At 57.4% G+C, this 22,550-nt stretch overlaps 2 protein-coding genes across 12 annotated transcripts in view; both read left to right on the top strand.

Moving 5' to 3' along the window:
* Nucleotides 1-19: 19 nt before the first annotated feature.
* LOC102455206 (uncharacterized) lies at nucleotides 20-9,942 on the top strand. 11 transcript variants are annotated; one of them, XM_075915376.1, is made up of 6 exons: nucleotides 30-79; nucleotides 1,236-1,342; nucleotides 3,327-3,415; nucleotides 3,918-4,044; nucleotides 5,631-5,744; nucleotides 6,060-9,942. In XM_075915376.1, exons 3-6 carry the CDS (start codon nucleotides 3,344-3,346, stop codon nucleotides 7,262-7,264), a joined length of 1,518 nt encoding a protein of 505 aa, XP_075771491.1. In that variant the 5' UTR covers nucleotides 30-79; nucleotides 1,236-1,342; nucleotides 3,327-3,343; the 3' UTR covers nucleotides 7,265-9,942. The 11 variants fall into 11 exon arrangements, with proteins under 11 accessions (XP_075771499.1, XP_075771491.1, XP_075771498.1 ...); XM_075915383.1 differs by having other exon boundaries at nucleotides 37-79; nucleotides 3,376-3,415; XM_075915382.1 differs by lacking the exon at nucleotides 30-79 and adding an exon at nucleotides 673-812 and having other exon boundaries at nucleotides 3,376-3,415.
* Nucleotides 9,943-13,995: 4,053 nt separating this feature from the next.
* PPP1R13L (protein phosphatase 1 regulatory subunit 13 like) overlaps nucleotides 13,996-22,550 on the top strand; it is a 28,453-nt gene continuing 19,898 nt past the window's right edge. The window contains 1 exon segment of the mRNA XM_075915365.1: nucleotides 13,996-14,123. The gene's annotated coding sequence lies outside the window, so the exon portion shown is untranslated.

Below are 22,550 nucleotides of genomic sequence, written 5' to 3'. Positions count from 1 at the left end.
ATTGGCGGCCACGGTCAGAAGGGGGCGGGGCCGCCGCGTGCGCTTCCTTGGGCGGGGCCGAGGGAGCCGCGGGCCCCAGGTGCAGCTGAGAGGGGCCTGGCGCGCGGCGGGGGGGGCAGCCCCGGGTCTGCCCTGGGGGGAGGGGCCAAGGGCAGCGCTGGGGGACAGAGTGGGGGAGGGGACGGGGCAGCGCTGGGGGGCAGAGTGGGGGATGGGCCGGGGCAGCGCTGGGGGGGCAGAGTGGGGGAGGGGACGGGCAGCGCTGGGGGGCAGAGGGAGGGAGGGGCCATGGGCAGTTCTGGGGGGCAGAGTGGGGGAGGGGACGGGGCAGCGCTGGGGGGCAGAGTGGGGGAGGGGACGGGGCAGCTCTGGGGGGCAGAGTGGGGGAGGGGCCAAGGGCAGCGCTGGGGGGCAGAGGGAGGGAGGGGACAGGTGCATGTTGGGGGGCAGAGTGGGGGAGGGGCCATGGGCAGTTCTGGGGGGGCAGAGTGGGGGAGGGGCCGAGGGCAGTTCTGGGGGGCAGAGTGGGGGAGGGGCCGAGGGCAGCGCTGGGGGGCAGCGTGAGGGAGGGGACGGGGGCAGCGCTGGGGGGTAGCGTGGGGGATGGGCCGGGGCAGCGCTGGGGGGCAGAGTGGGGGAGGGGATGGGACGGGGGGGAAGGTGTTGGGGGACCAGAGGTTCCCCTTTGGGGGGGATTGAAAATCAGCCAGAGGGTTGGGGGCAGGCGGTGTGAAATGGGGGTGGGGGCTCAACTGACCTGTCTCTATAGCCTGGGGCCCCCAGACTGTGCTACTGGGAGGGTTTCACAATAGGTCAGTGGTTGAGTGTTGGGGGGGAGGGGCTAGGACAGGGCTGCAATAAAATGACCAAACATTTGCTTAGAGCCCAGCCCCAGAAATGTGGGGCTGGAATGAACCTTGAGAGATCTAGTCCAGCCCCCACCACACTGGTGTTTGCCCAGCCTGCCCTTGCAAGGTTCAATGAGGGTGATTCCAGCTCCTCCCCTGATAACCTATTCAAGTACTTCCTAGCCCTTTTCACAAATGACACACGCATGCTATTTGTACGCCACTGTGACCCCCAGATCACTGTGTCATGCGGCCCTCCTTTTGTAGTTGTGTATTAGATTTTTCCTTCCCTACGTGTGGTAATTTGCACTTGTCTATTGAGTGTCCTCATGTTCTTTTGTATCAATTCTCTAATTTATAACTTTCATTTTTAATTCTATTCAAAAGAACATAAGAACGGCCATACTGGGTCAGACCAGCGGTCCATCCAGCCCTGTATCCTGTCTGCCGATAGCGGCCAATACCAGATGCCTCAGAGGGAGGGAACACAACAGGTAATCCTCACGTGATCCCTCCCCTGTCACCCACCTCAAGAGAAACAGAGGCTAGGGACAACATTTCTACCTTGTTCATATCTGCAAATATTATAGGCATACTCTCAACTCCATTACTCACATCCGTTAATTACACTATTGAATCGTACCAGATTTGGGACTAACTCCTGAGGCACCCTGTTAGATACATTCTCCCAATTTTATAGCAAACCATTAATAATTGTTCTTTGAGTACAGTCATAGAACCATAGAGCTGGAAGAGACCTTAGAAGGCCATCAAGTCCAGCCCCCTGCCCAAGGCAGGACCAATCCCAATGAAATCAACCCAGCCAGGGCTTTGTCGAGCCGAGACTTAAACACCTCTAGGGATGGAGACTCCACCACTTCCCTAGGGAACCCATCCCCGTGCTTCACCACCCTCCTAGGGAAATAATTTTTCCTAATATCCAACCTGGACCTCTCCCACCACAACTTGAGATCATTGCTCCGTGTTCTGCCATCTGTTCCTACTGAGAACAGCCTCTCTCCATCCTCTTTGGAGCCTCCCTTCAGGAAGTTGAAGGCTGCTATCGAATCCCCTCTCACTCTTCTCTTCTGCAGACTAAATAGACCCAACTCCCTCAGCCTCTTTAAAAAATTGTGCATCCAATTTGTACTTCTTTCATGTACACCACATTTTCTTGTGCAAACGCATGGGGGAACCTCAGTCACAATTAATTGTTCGCTATTCCAAGATTGCTTCAGCTAATTCCTCGAGTATGAATGAATAGGATGAGTTTCATGAGGCCCTGCTGACTGTATTACATCTAACTTACATATTTTAACCTGTTATTTTCCCATTGTGGTTTCTATTCCTTCCTCTTCTTGGTTAAGAGTTATTACGTTAAGTATCTGGTCGGAGTTAAACTTTTTTAGTGACTAAAAAGGCATTAAGTGCTTCTTGATGTAGTGTTATTAACTCTCCTTTCCTGGTGAGCAGAGACCTAGCTTTTCTTCACTTGTTACTTCCTCCAAATCTATTTACAGAGCCCTTATCTTACTGTCTGATATCACTTGCTTGGTGTAACTCATTTCATGATTGAATCTTTCCCCCATGCTTTTGCTACATTTTTGCACTCATCCATAGCAATGTATCCGTGACTCCACTTTTTTAGGATTCCTTTTTAATTTGTGGTATTAAAGAACTCATGATAGAAAGAACAGTAAGTGGCAATATGGCTCTACTTTTCCATCACATTGTGACAGTTTGCCTTTGTTCTTTTAATATTGTTTCAGAGAAACTGCCTGCTCTGCTGAATTTTTTTAACCTCAGTGTTATAGGACCTCACCTACCAGTTTTCCAAGTTTGCTGAAGTCTGCCTTTTTGAAGTCAGGGCTTCCTTCTCATAGAATCATGAAATCTCTTATATCATGATCACTTTTGCTCATATTGCTTCCCACTTTGTACCCATTCTCCAGATTCTTAATGATGCCCTGTCTCACACACCCCTTTCTTTTTCCTTTTTTTTCTTTCTCCCCCCTCTCCTTCCCCTCTTCTCTTTATTTTGAGTTTTCATATCCCCTACTCATAACGCCGGTCATCTGAAGAAGTGGGCTGTGCCCACGAAAGCTCATGATACCATCGACATGTTCTATTAGTCTATAAAGTGCTACTAGACCATTTGTTGTTTTTTTCTGTAACAGACTAACTCGGCTACCCCCTGAAGCTCCTAAAATCCTTTTTGTTAGTCAGAATCAGGTCTAACATGGCTGTTACTTATTCTATTTTCTGAAAGGAACAGGTGTCCCTAGTAGATTTCAAGAAATTATTAGACACTTTGTGTTTGGTTGAAGTCCTTTTCTAACATGTTCCTCCCCATTGTTTTGCATATTTCTTCTTATTTGGACAATAATGTAGACACCAGTATGCAGGAAAAGGGCCTAGAGAGGGAATTGTGATGTGGAATTGTTTCCTGTTCTGACCTTCCCCTTTTTGCCATAACAGGCTGCGATGTAACATCCATGTTTTGCTCCAGATCACTCCATTTTTTCAGGAACCAAGGAAGGAAAATGGCAACGGAGGAGCCAGTTGAGGTAGGGCATATCAGAGTGTTGCTGATGGTTCCTGCTGGAGGGGAAAGGGTGATAAATATAGGAAGCTGAGGCTTCTGGGGGTTTGGTCAGGAGGTCGTAGGGGACAGAAGATAGACTGGGTGGAGGAAGAGAGGGGGACAGGATGCTGTGATAGAGGCCTAGATCCTGGTGGCAAACTCCTGGGGTTTGTGGGTGGAAATTGCCTAATTAAACAGGAAACGACCCCTGTGAACTGAGCTGGGAAAACTCTCAGGTTCCAGATGCTGTAGCCTGAACCTGCCAGCCCAGTGCTGCTGTGAGATAGGAGGGGCACCCACCAATGAAGCTCAGGGAAGACGCCCCAACCCTTCCCCTCCAGCTGCTGGCAATGGGACGATGTGGGGATTCCCTCCAGGCAATTGTCCCTGAGCTCTACGGGGCTCCCTCTTCTGTACCAGCTTCTGGCTAGTTGAGTGAGTGATGCGAATGTGACCACCACAGCCGCCTCCGCTTGCTGTTTCAGGGGCCGGTGACCTTTGACGAGGTGGCTGTTTATTTCACCAAGGAAGAGTGGGCTCTGCTGGACCCCGCTCAGAGAGCCCTCTACAGAGACGTCATGCAGGAGAACTATGAGACTGTGACCTCGCTGGGTAAGGATCCCTGTCCCCCTGATTATTAGGGGAAAGAAGAGTTAAGGTGCCCAGCATCCCACAGTGCAACCTCAATTCTGCTCCGGTTCAGCAGCGTTGTGACAGGCCAATGATACAGACTAGTCCTCTGTCCTCCCTGCTGCAGAGCTCTCTGGGAACCATGAGAAGGTATTCCTTAGACAGTCCAGTGTATGAACAGGAGCTACCTAACCTACCCCAGCCTACACTCAGACGCTCAGCCGACTGTACATAATCTGTCTCAGACTTTCATAGTGTTACCACCTCTTTCCTGTGGCACTGAGGGTTCCTTCTGAGCCACTTACCCCATACAGAGACCACTCGCATGTGTGCCACCAGTCTGCTGACAGTTGATGTGACAAGAACACAGCCTTGTGGACCTTCGTTGATGCTACTTACAACACTCATTGAACTGAGGAATACCTGTTCCTTCAAGTTTCTCACAGAATCATACAACACTAGAACTGGAAGGGACCTTGAGAGGTCATTGAGTCCAGTCCCCTGCCCTCACGGCAGGACCAAGCACCGTCTAGATCATCCCTGAGAGATGTCTGTCCAACCTGCTCTTAAATATCTCCAGTGATTGAGATTGCACAACCTCCCTAGACAACTTATTCCAGTGTTTATCCACCCTGATAGATAGGAAATTTTTCCTGATGTCCAACTCAAACATCCTTTGCTGCAATTTAATCCCATTGCTTCTTGTTCTATCCTCAGAGGCCAAGGAGAACAATTTTTCTCCCTCCTTCTTGTAACACCCTTTTAGATATTTGGAAGCTGCTCTCATGTCCCCTCTCAGTCTTCTCTTTTCTAAACTAAACAAGCGCAGTTCTTTCAGTCTTCCCTCATAGCTCATGTTCTCCAGACCTCTCATAATTTTTCTTGCTCTTCTCTGGACCTTCTCCCGTTTCTCCCCATCTTTCTTAAAATGTGGTGCCCAGAACTGGACACAAGACTCCAACTGAGCCCACATGTGCCTCTTCATATCAAATCACAGCTCCGACTATTCCCGCTGCCATTTTCTTTTAAAGCTACAACTGATACAGTGCATGTAGCTGGAGTGCCTATAGATAAATGCCAGGGTTATGTAGTCCGACCTCCTGTATAACACAGGCCAACAGTTTCATCCAGTTGTCATTGTAGTGAGCTGATACCTGTGTTGCATTTCTGTGCCCATCTGTGTCTCTCCGAGTGTCCCTCTTCAGTGTCAGGCCTCATGTCTGTTCCCCTCCTGCAGTGTCTGTGAGCCGGATCCATCAGTAAACAGCAGTTCCAGGGGGACTTCCCCTCTGGCTGGAGTCGTCCCTGTCTGGCACATGGAGGTGCTTGGTATGGGTTTTGGGACCCCTTTTGATCATGAGTGTCTGGCTGTGTGTGTTCCCAGTGGACATGGGCACAGTTAAATCCCTCATAAAAATAGAGTCCGGTGCCTCTGAGCACCTTGGGAACAGGCCCCAGGATTTTACTCAGTTAATATGCTTTGGAGTTAAAATAAGAGAACTTTCCGTGTGTGCGACCAATGTCCCACAAATTCACCGGATCCCACTTGTTTTCTTTCCCTGGGGCAGGGTTACCAGTTTCCAGACCTGACGTCATCTCCCAGATGGAACAAGGGGAAGAGCCGTGGGCCTCAGCTCTCCAGGGCTCAGAGGACAGATTGATTCTGAGAGGCATCTGCACACGTGAGCAATCATTAAACTGACTCTGAAACAGTCAGTAGCTGAAGGAAACAGCTGGGATTCCCAACACCGACCTTGTGAGCTCTCTAATTTCAGGGTTGTTTCCACCAGCTGTCAAATCCTCAGGGCAGATACTGCTCACCGCTTCCTACCCATCCTGACTCACTCTTGCCATTAGCTCCTTCCCTGAACTCCCTTCTCCCGGAGTGTTTGGATGGATGCAGAATTGATTCTCTCCTCTTTGGGGATTTTTTTTTTCCCATCCGTGGCTGTTCTTTTGATTCATTTCTCCCCTTTTCCATTCTTTCTCTGTCCCAGCAGGCGATGGGCTGGTGAGTGAGACCGTGGAGCAGAAGCCAAGGAAGAAGCCGGAAGATGACGAGCAAGGGGAGCCACATGGGACATTGTTGGAATCTGGCAAAGGCAATGCATCCAGGAGTTGTGAGCCAGGAAAAGCCTATGAGAGTCAATGCAAGCCAGAGAAGTGGCAGGAAAACCGGCCAACACAGAAATGTGGTCAATCTGTTAGTTGTCAGGGAACTCACAAAGGCCTCAAGGAAACCGCTGCCCAGCAGAGATTCCTCCTGGGAGAGAGAAAGAACACGTGCGTTGAGTGTGGGGAAAAGTTCAGGAGGCAATCACAGCTCGTTAGCCATCAGAGAATCCATACCGACGAGCAACCCTATGAATGCCGAGAGTATGGCAAAACTTTTGCTCATTGTTCAGCCTTCAGTAAACATCACAAAGTCCACGCGGGGAAGAATCTCTATGAATGCGGTGAGTGTGGGAATGCCTTCACTCGTAGCTCAAACCTTATTGCGCATCAGAGAATCCACACAGGGGAGAAACCCTACACGTGCTGCGAATGCGGGAAAACCTTCAGTCTTGGCTCAACCCTCATGTCTCATCAGAGGATCCACACAGGGAAGAAACCCTACGAATGCGGCCAGTGCGGGAAAACCTTCACGCAGCGCTCAAACCTTATTACCCATCGGAGAATCCATACGGGGGAGAAACCCTATGAATGCTGTGAGTGCGGGAAAACCTTCTCGCAAAGGGTATCCCTTCTTAGCCACCAGAGAATCCACTCGGGGGAGAAACCCTACGAATGCGGCCAATGCGGGAAAACCTTCACTCAGCACTCAAACCTTATTACCCATCAGAGAATCCATACGGGGGAGAGACCCTATGAATGCTGTGAGTGCGGGAAAACCTTCTCGCAAAGGGCATCCCTTACTAGCCACCAGAGAATCCACACAGGGGAGAAACCCTATGCATGCCATGAGTGCGGGAAAACCTTCGCTAAGAGCTCAATCCTTATGATACATCACAGGATCCATACGGGGGAGAAACCCTACGAGTGCTGTGAGTGCGGGAAAACCTTCACACAGAATTCAACTCTGATGACACATCAGCAAATCCACACAAGAAAGAAATCCTATGATGGTGCAAGTGCAGGAAAACCTTCACTTCACTTAAACCTTATTGGACATCCAAGGATCTGCAAAAGAGAAATCTTGTGACTTCTTTGAGGCTGCATCTCCACTACAGCCAGGATCAACACTCCAGAGATCAGTGCGCCAGGGTTCGATTTAGTGGGTCTAGTGGAGACCTGCTAAATCAATTGCAGATCGTTCTGCAGTTGATCCCGTTCTTTTGTCTGTGGTGGGGTGTGCACACCCTGCACTGAAGCAAGTGGGGTTAAAACCCTGTGGGTGGGTGAAGTCCCGCCCCTTTATCCAAACTGGGCATGCTCCAAATGCTGGGGCAACGTAAAAGGCAGGAGAGCTGCTCAGTCTGGGTGAGCCACCAAAGGTTAAGGACCTCCAGCTGGAGATCCAGAGCTGCACCAGCCAGCAGGAACTAGAGACTTAGGAGAACGCTGCCATGCAGCCCCAGAGCAACCCCAGAGAGAAGCAGCTGCTGGGGAACCAGAGAACCCAGGACCCATGTGGAACGCCGCCCCACCTGCACTGGTAGGAAGTGTCTTAGAGAGCATGTCGGAGTGGTATCTCCCACCCACGTGAGCTGGGCATGTTTCGGTTGGGAGTCCCTGCTGAGTGAGTGGTGGTATGCTCTACCACTCACAGGGCCCTGGGTTGGGACCTGGCAGAGCACGGTGGGCCTGGGTCTCCCTACCAGGACTGCCACCCTTGCTCCTATTGACTCTGGCCATTAAGCTAAACTACCCTAAACCAAGGGTGGTGGTTTACAGACTGAGAGAGACTGCTGACAACCTTGCAGCTGGCCAGGTGGTGTCTACACACTTGGGTACCCTCAGTGCTTTTTTTGTGATGGTACTGCCCGATGGCACCTCTATAATGAAAATGGCCGACAGCCGGCGGGGTTGCGCATCTTCAAGGGGTCGTGACTCTTAAAAGGGGAATGATGGCCCCATTGCCGGTGGTTTTTTGGTTTGTTTGTTTTTTTCCTCAATAACTTTTCCCCTGGAGTACTGGCACTTTTTTTTTCGTTTTAAAAAAACCCAAAGAACACTGGGTACCCTCACCCCAGGGATGGGGTGTGCATACGCCACCACGCTATCCCGGAGTAGAAGAGTAAAGAAAATCAAAGGGAGAATGGGATGAATCTCACAATTTTTTTCACAAACTCCCTGTGTGGGAGAACTGGGAGTCACATTAGCTAGGTACAGTAAACTTCCGATAATCCGGCACCTTTAGGACCCAGGGGGTGCTGGATTATCAAATATGGCAGACTACCACCCCAGACTCCTCATAGCCCCCCCCTTCCGATAGCCCGGCTCTGCCCCAGGCGCCCCTATTCAGCTGCTGCTGAAACTGACCAGCGGCTGATTCCGGGAAGCCCGGGGCACAGCAGCTCTGACTCGGGGACCCCTGGAGCAGAGCAGCTGGGGTGCTGCTGGGTTGGTCCAGTAGCGCCACTCCAATTGTCTGGCTGCCCCAGCACTTCCGGGTTCCTAATGGAACCCAGCATTGGATGCCGGACTAATGGAATTTTACTGTACATGGAAGTTAAATTTACCTAGGCCTTGACTGCACCTGGATTTTTCATGGAGTTAGGTAGCTCAAGAAAGAAAATAGCCCATGTATAGCAGCCAGGGCAGTTTAGCAAATTTCCTCAAGACCTGATAATCTCCATCACTTCTCCTAGGCTAAACAAATTGGGAGCATCATATCCATATCATTCATCTCACTGACAAAGTGGCTTAGAGTCACCAGGGTCCCCCATGAGGGACAAATTGTCTCGGGACTGAGTTGTTCTCAGAATGGTCTCCGCGGTGCTGAATAGCTGTTGATTTGAGCCATGTTGAATTTATCTTCCACCACAGGTGCCGACTGTGTGAGTGCTCTGGGGCTGGTGCACCCACACGGTGACTAAGGGGTTAACTCAGGTACCTAGCAAAGGTGTTGGCCAGGAGAGCCAATCGAGAGAGAGGGTTGAAATTTGAATTGGATATAAATTCCATGCCTTCTTTCTTTGTGTGGGAGAGTTAATCCAGGGCTACGTCTAGACTGGCCCCTTCTTCGGAAGAGGCATGCTAATTTTGAATTTTGGAATAGGGAAGTCCGCGGGGGATTTAAATATCCCCTGTGGGATTTAAATAAACATGGCCGCCGCTTTTTTTCCGGCTTGGGGAAAAGCCGGAAAAGAGCGTCCAGACTGGCGCAATCCTCCGGAATAAAGCCCTTTTCCGGAGATCTCTTATTCCTACTTCAAAGTAGGCTTTTCCCCAAGCCGGAAAAAAAGCGGCGGCCATGTTTATTTAAATCCCGCGGGGGATATTTAAATCCCCCGCGGACTTCCCTATTCCAAAATTCGAAATTAGCATGCCTCTTCCGAAGAAGGGGCCAGTCTAGACGTAGCCCAGGAGTTGAGAGAGAGAACGATTTAAACTCAGGCAGTACTACCATGCTCCCTTCCCTCTCTCCCCCCAGAATTCAGGGCATGGTAGCAGACTGAACAAGGAGAACATTAGAAGTGAGTAGTGGGGAAATGTGAGTCCAGTCGCGTTCAGGGTAATTTTTCTTTATTCTGTGGTTTGGTTTGAACTGCTCTGTGTGAATCTCTGCCTCCCGTCCCCATTTATGACCATCTCAGCATTGTGCCAAGACTTTTCTCTGTTCTTATTTGCTTTCCTTGGTTGCTCTGTAACATCTAGCAACCAAGTCTACATTATCAAGTTTATCTTTTGTTTTGCAATAAAAATCACTTCTTGTAAGGGGATGATTTGATTCTTGCGTCCTGGAAGGTCTGTGTGAGAGTATCGGCAGGCCTCTGACTGAGGGGTCAGCGACCAGAGACTGCAGCTTGCTTTTCTCTCTTTTTTCCAAGTTCTTTGGGGGGGGGTTCAAGTATTCACCCGTTTTTTTAGGGATCAAAGCACATGATGATGGCAGCAAATTTCCCAAAATCTTTGTATTAGGATTCTGTGGGGAAGTTTTGTAACCAGTGCCCGGAGAGAGAAGGCTTTGAAACTGTGTTGCAGACCCCCACTTTCTGCACTCGGCGTGCTGGAGTGGGGAAACAGCCCTGACACTGGCCAACTCCTCCCCTTCCCAGCATCCCCACCCCCTGAAAATAGCTGCAGAAGGGAAGGGGAGGAACAGGGAAAGGGGCGGACTGTGGGCAGGGGGAAGCAATGGTGGGAAGAGGCAGTGGGGCTTGGGAGAAGGGGGTAGAGGCAGGAGTGGTTGAGCTCCTCCTGTTCTGGGAGCCGCTGGTCTTGCAGCTGTGGCTGGGGAGGGGGACAGTGGGCCTGGAATGGGGGGCAGGGATGGAGCTGGAAATGGGTCACCGGGGCAGGATCACTGGATGCTTCCCTGTTTTGTTCCCTCCCTCTGGGGCCCCCGGCACTGACCCGTCAGCAGGCAGGACACTGGGCCTTGGGTCTGACCCCGTGTGGCCGTTCCCGTTCTTATTCTAAGCAGCGGGCTTAAGTTGCAGGCAGGGAGGTTTAGGCTGGACACTAGGAAAAGCTCCAACCGGTCAGGGTGGTTAAACTCTGCGCTAAGTTGCCGAGGGGGGTGGTAGAATCTCCAGATCTGCCGACATTGGGGGAAATGGGGCAGCTGCCCTGGGCCTGGTGACTCAAAAGGGCCTGGGCCCCATCACCGTTACCGTGGCTGTTGTGGCAGCAGCTAGAGCCCAGGAGGATATTTTAAATCGTCACTCAGGGCTCAGCCCTTGTCATGCACCCAAGGATCCGTACAGGAGGGAGGCCCTACACCTGCTGGGACTGTGGGAAAAACTTCACTTACAGCTCACACCTTATAAAACAGCTGTGCAGCATTTGACTCTCTCTTGGGTGGCTGCCCAAGCGTGCCGCTTACAGAGAACCCTGCTTCGGTCGGGCTGCCACACGGCACCCGAGTGGCCGGCCCTACAAGATTACCGCCTGACAATAGCGTGTGAAACTCACTCCTCTTCTCCCTGCACTGCCGCGGGCGGTGCAATGACCCTCGGTGCCACAGCACTGCACAGCCGTTCGCGGCATCAGCCTGCTTACCGGCCGCGCTGGGCCAGCCACACAACCCCACAAAGGGCCGTTTACACAGCTTGTCCGACTGCAACGGGAAACCAGCTTCCAGGCCGCTCTAGACGTGGCTTTGCACTTCGCGAGAAACAAACAAATCGCTCTCTGGACCGGAGCGGGTCCCGCTCAATCCCTCGCCACCAGCAGTGCGAAGACGGGTGTTCGTTGCTGCTGGTGCAGAGCCACCCTGTGGCCAATGTAGGCCATGGCCTTCTCTGAAAAACGGCTTTTTCCATCCACACGTTCTTTTCCTTCTCCAGAGGTTCAGCCGCAAAGGCAATGCCAACCTGAGGCAGTTCTGCAGGGAGAAGGGAACTTTTTCAGTGTTACGCTCGTATTAGAATCCCAACTGCACATATAATAGGGTGAGGACTAAATTAGCTGCGACCACACAAGAGGGACTCAGAGGTTGATAGGCTGTAACGTTAAAAACGAGTCGTCCTGTGGCACCTTAGGCATGGCTACTCTGGGGAGTTATTTCAACATAACCCTTGTTCAGAAATAGTAAGTGGAGCACCCATGCTACCATGGCCTGCTGGCTGCTCGGGGCACCTCTCTGCAGCCACCACCGCCCCCTGCTGGCTGCTTGTGGGACCTCCGCACCCCCCCCCCCCAGCTGGCTGCTTGTGGGACCACCGCTGCCTCCTGCTGGCCACTTGTGGGACCTTTGCTGCTGCCCCCTGCTGGCCGCTTGTGGGACCGCCACCGCCCCCTGTTGGTCACTTGTGGGACCTCTGTTGGCTGCTCCTTTCCTGCTCCTCCTAGCTACCCACACTGGGCAGTCTCTGTGTGGTTTTAGCTCCCCGTCCAGCTCCCCTGCAGCCTGCCAGGGACCCCCAGGCATGCAGCTTCCCTGCAGATCTAGCTCAGTATCTTGTTTTCCAACAGTGGGCAATGCCAGGTGCCCCAGAGGGAATGAACAGGGAACTATCAAGTGATCCCTCCCCTGTCGCCCATTCCTGGCTTCTGACACACCATTCCTACCCATCCTGGCTAACAGCCATTGATAAACCTGTCCTCTGTGAATTTCTCTAGCTCTTTTTTTTACCCCTGTAAAGTCCTGGCCTTCACAACATCCTCTGGCAAGGAGTTCCACAGGTTGATTGTGTTGCATGGCAAAGTACTTCCTTTTGTTTGTTTTAAACCCGCTACCTGTCCAGTTCTTATGTTATGGGAACAAGTAAATAACTTTTCCTTATTCACTTTCTCCACCCCATCAGAATTTTATAGACCTCTATCCTATCCCCCCTTAGTCTCCTCTTTTCTACGCTGAAAAGTCCCAGACCTTTTAATCTCTCCTCATATCGCCGCTGGTCCAAACCCTAATAATTTTTGTTGCCCTTTTCTGAACCTTTTCCAGTGCCAATATCTCTGTTTTGAGATGAGGCGACCACCTCTGTACGCAGTATTCAAGCTGTGGGTGTCCCATGGATTTAGAGAGCGGCAGTAAGATATTCTCGGTCTTATTCTCTGTCCCTCTTGAATGATTCCCACATTCTGTTTGCGTTTCTGACGACTGCTACACACGGAGTGGAGGTTTGCAGAGAACACTCCATAGTGACTCCAAGATCTCTTGCTGGAGCCGTAGTAGCTAATTTAGTCCTCACCGTTGTGTACGGCGGGTTGGGATGATGTTTTCCCGTGGGCATTGCTTTGCATTTATCAACATGAAAATTCATTTGCCCTTTTGTTGCTCAGTCTCCAAGGCTATGTCTACACTCGCGGCGTCTTGCGCCAGAAATATGCAAATGAGGCTATGCGTGGAATATTGCCGAGCCTCATTTGCATACCTAATGAGCCACCATTTTTGCAGAAGAGGCTCTTGCGCCAGAAGGAGCTGTCTATACTGCCCTTTTTTGTGCAAGAAAAGCCCTCTTGCGCCATGCCGTTATTCCATGCCAGTCTAGACGCAGCCTATGTGTACCGTGGTCAGGGCGAATGTGCACCACCCAAGGAAACAAACAAACAAAAAAACCCAAGCTGTGGGTGCATTTCTAATCAGCTGGGCAGCTTGAGACTCTCTCCTGAGCGGCTGCATGAGCGCCCGGCCTCCAGGAAACACCGGTTTCTGGCCATTGTTAGCTAAAAATGAAATACCACAGAGCTAGGAATGCTTGTTAGGACTCTGAGGGTGCGTCTAGACAGCGGTGCTATTTCAGGACACTTCTGGTGTCCTGAAATAGCATTTTCTGTATCTTGGCAGCGTGGGCCTTATTTCGAAATAGTTTTCAGGTGCGCTATTCCAATGCCCCTGTAAACCTCGCTCCACGCGGATCAAAGGACATTTCGAAATAAGCTATTTCGAAGTTAACTCGAAATAAGCTACCGTAGCTCAAATGGCCGGAGTAAGATGAAGGCCTAAACCAAAGTCCATGTAGCACAGGCCTGGAAGCGGCCCCTGATTTGCCTGGATCTGGCCCCGGGGGGCTCAGGGCTCTCCCCCTCCCAGCTGGCTCTGCAGACCCCCACCCTCCAAGCCTGCTCCCCGGCAGCCCCCTCCCCAGCACAAACCCCAAAAGAGGTTCCCACCCCGCTTGAAGCTTTTTTTTAAACTAGGCATGCGAAAGGTTACGCGGTTAACCAGCTAGCGCCACCCCCGCGGGTACTGCGTACCGGTTCTGGTGAGCCGGCAGGGGCTGCCGCAGGCTCCCCGGGCGCTCGGCGCTGCAGGCACCAGGCACCCGCTCGCCCCCGGCGCCGCGCCGGTCCCTGCCCCGCGGGCAGCTGCTGTCCCGGCCCGGCCGGGGAACTACAGCTCCCGGCGTGCACCGCCCGCCTGTCCCACCTGTGCAGCCGCCCAGACCTGCCCCAGTCCCGGCGCGGCGCGGCCGGAGGGAGCCGCTCCGAGAGGCAGCGCCCGGCGCCAGGTCAGTGCCCGCGTCCCTCTGGGCTCCCGCCTGCTCGCGGCTGGGGGGCGGCGCTGCCCGGGCTGTGGGGCGGCCGGCCGGTGGGTGCTCGGGGACTAAGGCTCCGGCCAGGGGCCGGTGAGTGTCTCAGCGCGGGCCCCGCATGCGTCTGAGCTTTGGGACACGCGGGGTCGGAGCAGTCGGGCTGGGCTTTCCTGCAGGGGGAGAGGGGAACCTGTACCCCTCCCGGGCTGGGGCTGGAGCAGCTGGCGCCTTGCCCCACAGCGCCCCCTATTGGAAGAGGCTGGGGCTGGAGTAGCCTGCGGCGCCCCACACGGCTGGCGCCTTGCCCCACAGCGCCCCCTATTGGAAGAGGCTGGGGCTGGAGTAGCCTGCGGCGCCCCACACGGCTGGCGCCTTGCCCCACAGCGCCCCCTATTGGAAGAGGCTGGGGCTGGAGTAGCCTGCGGCGCCCCACACGGCTGGCGCCTTGCCCCACAGCGCCCCCTATTGGAAGAGGCTGGGGCTGGAGTAGCCTGCGGCGCTCCACACGGCTGGCGCCTTGCCCCACAGCGCCCCCTATTGGAAGAGGCTGGGGCTGGAGCAGCCTGCGGCGCCCCACACGGCTGGCGTCTTGCCCCACAGCGCCCCCTATTGGAAGAGGCTGGGGGTGGAGCAGCCTGGGGCTCCCCACACAGCTGGTGCCCTGCCCCACAGCGCCCCCTGTTGGGAGAGGCATGTGGGGGGGTGGAGAAGCCTGTGGTTCCCCCACAGGTGGTGCCCTGCCCCCATAGCACCCCCTGCTGGGAGAAGCTGGGACTGGTGCCCTGCCCCCACAGCCAGCTTCTGCCCTGCCCCCCACGGTGCCCTCTGCTGGGAAAGGCTGGGGAGCAGGGCACATCCTCTCCCACCCAGCGAGCATTGTTCCTGCTCTGGCCAGGTGGAACCCCTTGGCTGAGCCTGAAGTCAAGGCTGGGGGTTCTGGCCCACCCCGCGGTGCCGATGGGGCCGGTTCTCTGGCCTCAGGCCGGTGCTAGTGACCCAAATGCTGAGCCTCAGTGGCCAAGGCTGCAGTCCCCTTCGGCGTGAGCGCCCCAAAGCAGGGTGCCTCTCCCGGCGGCTCTGCTCCCATAGCTCAGTGACGGCGCGTGCCAAGCGGCCCTGGGTGTGTTGCTAGGCTGGGCAGGGCTGTCATGGGGGTACCTGTGTGAGGTTGGGGTGGGCCAGTCGCTGGGGCTACAAAACTGAACCGTCCCCACATTGCTGCACAAGCTCAGGCCCCGGGGATCGTGGGGCTCAGAGCCCTGGTGGGGTGAGTCCAGTCAGAGCAGAGGGCTGGGGGAGGCCGGGTCTGCCTGTGGGTTGCAGGACCTTAGGCCTGATTCTGACCTCGCTCAGCCCCGGGGGACCGAACTCTCTGTTGATCCAGGGCGCGGAGCCTGGAGCAGTCTCAGGGAACCCCTGGGGATTAGCCTCCCAGCCTGGAATGAATGACGGAGATAAGGGAACATACCAGCCTGGCCGGGGCCATAAAAGGCAAGCTGGAGGCTGGCTGCGGTCTTATCACCGGCTGATACTGCTTATCGGCGGCTGCCAAGCCAGGGGCTCTGGGCGCTGCTTCCTGGCATGTGCCTTACCCTGAAATGGAGCCGAGCGGCGGTGCTGGGCTAGTTGGAGCTGCGCCTTCCTGCTGCCCCCGGGTGGCATGTTCCCCTGGTGTCCCAGCTTTGCCAGGCTGTGGGGGCCACCGTGCCTCTTGGAGTGGCTGAGCGGCATCGGCCAGAGCCGGAGAGGGGGGAGCAGCCCTGGTGGCGTGTTCACTCTGGACCCTAATGCTGACAGATGCTCAGTGATCTTGTTAGCTCTCGGGCGGCAGCTGGTGCTTGGTGAAGTGGCTGCAGGCGAAAGCTCCCGCGGCCAGGGACTCGGGAGCAGGGGCAGCGCACGGTGAGCGTGGACAGCCCAGCTCCCCGGGGGTGGCTATGGCAGCACCAGCCGGTAGCTGAGCCCTCTGGGGCCCAGCTTGGTTCATTGGTGTCCAGCCCTGGGCAGAGCCACTGATGCCAGGGAAGAGCTCCCTTTGCAGGCAGTGCCAAGCCCCGTGCAGTGCTAATGGGCTGCAGGGAGCTGTGGGAAGGCTCGGCAGGGGGTGCTGGGCTGCGGGGAGGGGGCTGGGGGCCGTGGGGCGTGGGGGCCCAGCTGTGTGCAGAGTGGGAGCCCAGCTGGGGGCGCTGGGCTGCAGGAGGCGGTAGGCTGTGGGGGGGCGGGGCCCAGCATGGGGCAGCGGGCTGCAAGGAGCGGGGTCCTGGGCTGTGTGGGGCGCTGGGCTGCAGGGGGCGAGGCAGGGCCCAGCAGGGGGCGCTGTCGCCTCACAGTGGATGCCGGCTCCCGTGGGGTGGGGCCGTGCGGAGCTGCCATCTTTGGAAAGATGCTGAATCAAAGCCCAGTTGCCCTGAGGTGCTACCGACCCCGGGGACTTGTTGGCCGAGGGCAGCGGGCTATCGAGAGCTGGCTGTGTGGCTAGTCCCCTGGCTGTGTGGCTAGTCCCCTGGCTGGGTGGAAAGACCCCCCCGGCCCCGTTCTCCCAGGGGGTTGCCCTTCCCACCGGGTCTCGCGCTCCCCGCTGCGGGGGCCGGGTGGGCCCAAGGCGTGACCGCGGCTCTGGGTGTCTGCATCAGGCAGGGGGGCGAGGGGTCCGGGGTGGGCAGCTGGTTGGGACAGTCAATCCCAGACGCTGGGCAGGGCCCGCTCTTCCGCTCCGCCCGGCTGGAAGTGTTTGATCTCCAGGCCAGGAGGCTGGGAGGCTCCGGGCCCTGGCTGCTGCTCGTAAAGATTTGCAGCCGCGCCTGCCCGGGCAGTGCCAGCACACGCCACCCACGTGAGGCAATCGCTGGCAGCACCTTCTCCCTCCCTAGGAATGGCTCCACCTCCGGCTGGTGTGGGGGGGCGGGCGGGCGGGCGCCCTTCCTGTTTGCCTGCTCCCCCAGCTCGGGGAGGAGGTGGCGCCTGCAGGGTCTGTCTTGGTGCAATGGCAGCCTCAGCCTCCGCACGGCTTCTGTGGCAGACCCCGAGCTCCATCCGCTTCGCTCGGCGCCCGGGGGGCCCTGTGCCGTGCCAGGCCTGCTCCCGTGGGAAAGTGCCTGGAGACCAGCAGCCCCACCCCACGCAGAGTGTCTGCTTGGATCTGGCCCCTGGCCAGGGGCCCTGCTGGCTCTGGGGAGTGGGACACAGCGTTTGCCCTCTAGGGGGCGCCAGCTCCAATCTGGCGCCAGGCTGGGGTACGGGGTGGGACATGGGACCTTTCCCCTCTAGGGGGGCGCTAGCACCCGTCTGGGCTTAGCGCTGTGGGATGGCCTGGCTCGGGGGTGGGGAATGGTTGGGATTGGATGGGTCCCATGGGCACCTGGGGGGTTGTGGTGGGGGGTCCCGGCCTTGTGTCTTAGCACCATTTCCTGTGCGGGGGGGGGAGCCGTGGGCGTGGAGACAGGCCCTATTGGGCCTGGCCAGCCCCCCGGCGCACGGGGCTTGGCAGAAGAGGAAACCCGGGGGAATGGCACATGTGGACAGGAGCATGGGTTGATTTACCCACTTCTGTTCTTGCGCTGCTCCACTTACAGAACTGGCCTCGGGACCCGCCCTTCCCTGGGAACCAGAGCCAGGCGAGCTCTGTGCCCCCCAGGGGGGCGTGGTTGGCCCCTTGGCTCCCCCCAACACCCTTTGGGTTGCAGACCCACTGGGGTCTCCACCAGTGTTCCCTCTAATCTTTTCCTTCCATGTGCGGAATAAATGTTTATGTGCACCAAAGCCTGCGCAAATGTGCACCACCACTAGAAACACAAAACTGAGCTATGGGGGCTCTGCTGATCAGCCGGGCAGCATTGGAATCTCTCTGGGCGGCTGCCCCAGGGCCCAGGTTCCCCGGGATCGCTGGTCCCCACCCCGACCGCCGAGGCGAGGCGTGCATCTGTCTGCAGTTTCAGCCGCCGTTCTTCAGTCCCTGTTGTGCAGCAAGCTGCCCGTGGGCCGCATCCTTCAGCCTCCCTGGGCCTTGTGTCCCAGCCATGCTGCGGAGAGGCAGCCGGGGCTGCGAGGTGCCCAGGTTCTGCGGCGGTGGGAATCGCTCGTGGCTCATGGCTGGGCCCTAGAGAGAGCTCGCAGCCGAGGGGGTGCCTGAAATTCAGCTGGGTTTGGTGCCTCGGATGCCCCAGGCTCCTGCTGCCGTGTGCCTGGGGGGCGTACAGCCAGCAGGGTGCTGGCGTGGAGCCCCGTCGTCACGGTGGGGCCTGTGCTGAACCTTTCCCGTGTCAGCAGCACCCACGCTTCCCACCCTTGGGGAGCCGGGGGCCTCTGCCCCTCAGCTGTCCCTGGGGGCACGGCCTCCCCTCTCCCTGGTAGGATGCTGTGAGCCACCCTCTGCCCCAGAAACCAGCACTCCTTGTAAGGGGAACACTTGTGGGGAACCTGCGACCCTGTCCTCCCCAGGCGGGCACCCTATTCCCTAGGCCACGTGGGAACCCACCCCTCCACCTTACCGCGGGTAGGCCCTTTATCACGCCTGCCCCAGTGTCGCCCGTTCCGACGCTACCCATCCTGCTCAGGAGAGCTCCCAGTGCCGCCCGGCTAGGCGTTGGGTTGCTCTTGGTGGTGCACATTTGCACCTGCCTCAGTGCACAGACAAAAATGTATTCCGCACACGGATGGAAAAGATTCACGGGAATATTGCCAGAGACCCCGGGCACCACAGGCCAGGAGAGTGGCCCAGGGCTGTGGGAGGGACTCGGATGCCTCAGAGGGACCTGCACTTTAATACAGCTAAAGACAATGCCCTGGGTTGTGTCATGTCAGTACCTTGCACCCTGCGCCTGGGAGCCAAGGATGGGGAGCAGGGACTTGGGGTCACAGCGGACATCAGCAGCCTCTGACCTGCCCTGGGGGTGGCTGGTTAGGAGGGTGAACGTGATCCTGGGGTGCGTGAGCAGGAGCAGGATGGGGGGGGATCACTCAGCATATGCCACTGGTGAGCGATGGTTTCCATCCATGTGCGGAGTAAATTTTATGTGCGCCGAGGCCCGTTGCTCTCTGGCTCCACCAGAGGCGGCTGGGCCTGGTAGGTCCGGGATCATCCTGTCTGACCCGTTGGACGCGGGCCAGGGGACGTCCGAGGGCCAGACGAGCTGGATTGTGGGGGTCCCCTCCCACTCTGGGGGCCCCAGTGATGTGTAGCCCTCCATGCGGGGGAGGAGGGGCGGCCTCTGCTCAGAGCCACGAATCTGGGTCCACGAGGTGGTGCCCATTTGCTCCAGGGACAAGCCGGGGAAAGGGGGACCCAGGCCCTGCAGGAGAGGGGCAGGCTGACCCCCATGCTCCCCATGCCCGGCTGGCAGTCTGGGTCCAGGTTATCTCCCCATGGGGGCGTTTGGGGCACGGGACCTGGGCTGGTGAGGGAGGGGCTGGGGGTTGCACGGCAGTTTGGTCTGCCGGGCGGGTACCGTGGGCGGGTACATCTGCCAGCACAAGGCCTAGTTTTATGGACCTGGGTGTGGCGGCTGGAGAGCAGGTTTCCTGGGTGGGTGCGCGGCGGCAGAGAGAGTGTCGGGGTGTGCACAGCGCTGCGTATTACTCACACCCACACCGGCGCCGCTGGGAGCCAGGGCCAGGCGGGGATGTGTGGGGCATTCTGCTGCCCCGGAGGGCTCCACCCCCCCAGGCGTGGCAGCCGGCTCGGAGCTGGCAACAGCCCGCTCCCAGCTCAGCCCTGGCCTCCGTGCGGGAGGCCGGGGGTTCGGTGCTGGCTGAAGACCTGGACTGGGGACATGACCTCTTCCCCTTCCCCCTCAGCCCCTTCCCCTCCAACACGAGAGCTGGGTGCCACGGAGCCCTCTACCACGGGCAGAAGGAGAGGAGATGCTCCCACAGCGTCTGCCAGGAGGCCCCCCCACTGCCCACAGCAGGCAGGCGTTCGGCCCCCGTGCCACTCTCTGGGGAGCTCCTGGGGGAGGGTTCCTGGCTTCTGCCTGTGGCTCTGGGAGGAGAGTGATGTCTAGTGGTCAGAGTGAGGAGGGGCTGGGAACCAGGACCCCTGGGATCTATCTGGAGCTGTGGGAGGGAAGTGGAGTCTAGTGGTTAGCGGAGAAGGGGCTGGGCGAGGGGATCTTGCCACCTGCCCCGAGTGCGAGTCCCTGCCTGTCGGTGCCGTGCTCTCCCGTGGCCGCTGGGGCCGGTAATGCTCCCCTAGCTCCGGCAGGTCTGGCCGGCACTGTGCTCCGGATGCCCTGGCTCAGGGTGGAGCCCAATGGCCCCGTGCTGGGGTGCTGGGTTTCGCTCTGACACCCACGAGGTGGCAGGAGCTGCCCTGCCCCTTTGCCCGGTTACTGCTTCACGGCAGGAGCTGGGCCTCCCCTGCCGAAGAGGGAGAGGCCGCGAGGGGCCCTGGGGCTAGCGAGAAGGACCTAGAATCCGTACGGTGCGAAGGGCCGGCCAGGGCCATCGAAAACCCTCTGCCCGGGTGCGTTGCGTCTAAACCACCCAAGACGGACGGCTCGAGCCTCCTTTCGAAGACCTCCTGGGCCGCGTGCTCCATCTTCCCGCTGTTCTCGTTCCTCCCGGAGAGATTCAATTTCCGTCTGCTCTGCCGCCGGGTGAGCCCGTTCCCTCTTGTCCCGCCCTGCCCGGTAGAAGAGAACAGCTTCCCTCCATCTTTTTGTATGGCAGCCTTTCACGTAGCTCAGTGCTGGGGACCTCAGGCCCGGGGGCCGGATGTGGCCCCCGGCTTGCCTGGATCTGGTCCCCGAAGCTCAGGCCTCATCCCCTACATTGGGGAGTTTGTCCTAGTGCTCCAGTCCCCCTCTACTGCCCCACCGTCGGCTGGAGCACACAGAATCGACCGGCCTGGGCCCCCCTAGGCTCTGGGGTGCAAGGGACATGTGGGGGGGGTCTTTGGGGGCCACGGGGAGGGGTTGTTTTTTTTTTTGCTTCTCACTTGTGTGGCCCCTGATTGATTTTCCTGAGGGTCAGTGGCCCCTGACCCCAAAAAGGCCCCCACCCCTGAAGTAGCTGAACACGACTCTCCAGCTCAGTGGTTTGAGCATTGGCCTGCTAAACCCAGGGTTGTGAGTTCAATTCTTGCGGAGGCCATTTAGGGATTTGGGGCAAAAATTCATCAGGGATGGTACTTGGTCCTGCTGAGAAGGCAGAGGACTGGACTCCATGGCCTTTCAAGGTCCCTTCCAGTTCTAGGCAATCTCCCCTCCCCGGCCCCCAAGCTCCTCTTTTCCTGAGGAAACACACCCCCGTTCCTTCAGGCTCTTCCCGCCCGGCTGCATTCCCTCCCTGGGCTCATCCTCATGACTCGTCCCTGGGTCCTTTCTAGTTCCGCCGCATTCCTTCTGGGCGTTGGGGACCCGAACCGGACGCAGTGCGCCGGAGGCCTGGCCAGCCCCCAGGGAGCCGCACGCTCCCCTCCCAGCTCCTTCGCAGCCCGGCCGCGCCCGTGGGCCCCCCAGGCTGCATGGGGAGCTCGGCTTGGCTGCACCTTCCGTGGGGCAGGGTGGAATTCCGTTGTGTGGCTGTCGCCCGGTTCTCCTGTGGGTCAGGGTCCCTTGGAAGTGCAGCTCCGTCTGCCGAGGGACTGGCAGCCTCCCCTCCCCAGATGTGCGGAACCGGCCGATTTGATCAGGCTGCTCGCTGGACCTGCCGGGGCTGTCAAGTCCCGTGTCGTTGGTTAACCACGAGGTTTACTTGGTTAGTCGATTTAAAGGGGGCGTGAGCAGGCGGGTCCACTCCAGCCCCACTGGCCTGGAGCGCCCCCCCCAGGCCTCAGGCAGGAGCTGCTCCGGTTGACCGGAGCACGCCCTGTCCGTGGTGTGCCCCTCATGACAGGCAGGGAGCTGCTCCAGACCCCCACCCCTGCGGTTAACCAGATCTGTAAGCCTCTCCCGTTAAGGGTGATGCTTAACCCCCGTCCCAGGCAGGGGGGAGGGGGCAGATAAAGGGGGCAATTGCCTGCTCCCTCTGCCTGCTCTGTGGAGAGCGTCTCTTGATTCAAAGCTGCTTTTGATACACCCCATGCAGGCTCCAAGGGGAGCAATGGCGGGGCGTCCTGGGGCCCAGCAATTCAAAAGGGCAGCAGCCCGGGCTCTGGGCCCTTTACATTGCCCCTGGAGCACCACACAGCGTGCTCCGGGCGGCTCTCGGGGCTGGATGAGAGGTGGAGGGGGCAGGGCAGTGCTGTGGGCTGGCTGCCCCAACCCCACCCTCTCTGGCCAAGGTCCCATCCCTTCCGGGAGCACGGAGACGCTTCCCCCTCCTCCCCCCCACACCACTTGCCTAGGCAAATCTGTCACCCGCGCTGGCATGGGGCATAGCAAAAGTGGGTGGAAGGAAGGAATTAAGGAAGGAAACAAGGAATTAAGGAAGGAATTAAGGAAGGAAGGAAGGAATTAATTCTTA

Source organism: Pelodiscus sinensis, unplaced genomic scaffold (genome assembly GCF_049634645.1).
Source record: "Pelodiscus sinensis isolate JC-2024 unplaced genomic scaffold, ASM4963464v1 ctg34, whole genome shotgun sequence".
In the NCBI taxonomy this organism is placed as follows: Eukaryota; Metazoa; Chordata; order Testudines; family Trionychidae; genus Pelodiscus; species Pelodiscus sinensis.
Note: the sequence above shows the minus strand (reverse complement) of the source record. Positions and strands in the feature narration are given on the sequence as shown.

Coding starts and splice junctions, on each gene's coding strand:
- LOC102455206 (XM_075915372.1), top strand. Junction 1,343..3,375: donor AGAGGGAGGGAACACAACAG/GTAATCCTCACG, acceptor CCATTTTTTCAG/GAACCAAGGAAGGAAAATGG. Junction 3,416..3,917: donor CAACGGAGGAGCCAGTTGAG/GTAGGGCATATC, acceptor TTGCTGTTTCAG/GGGCCGGTGACCTTTGACGA.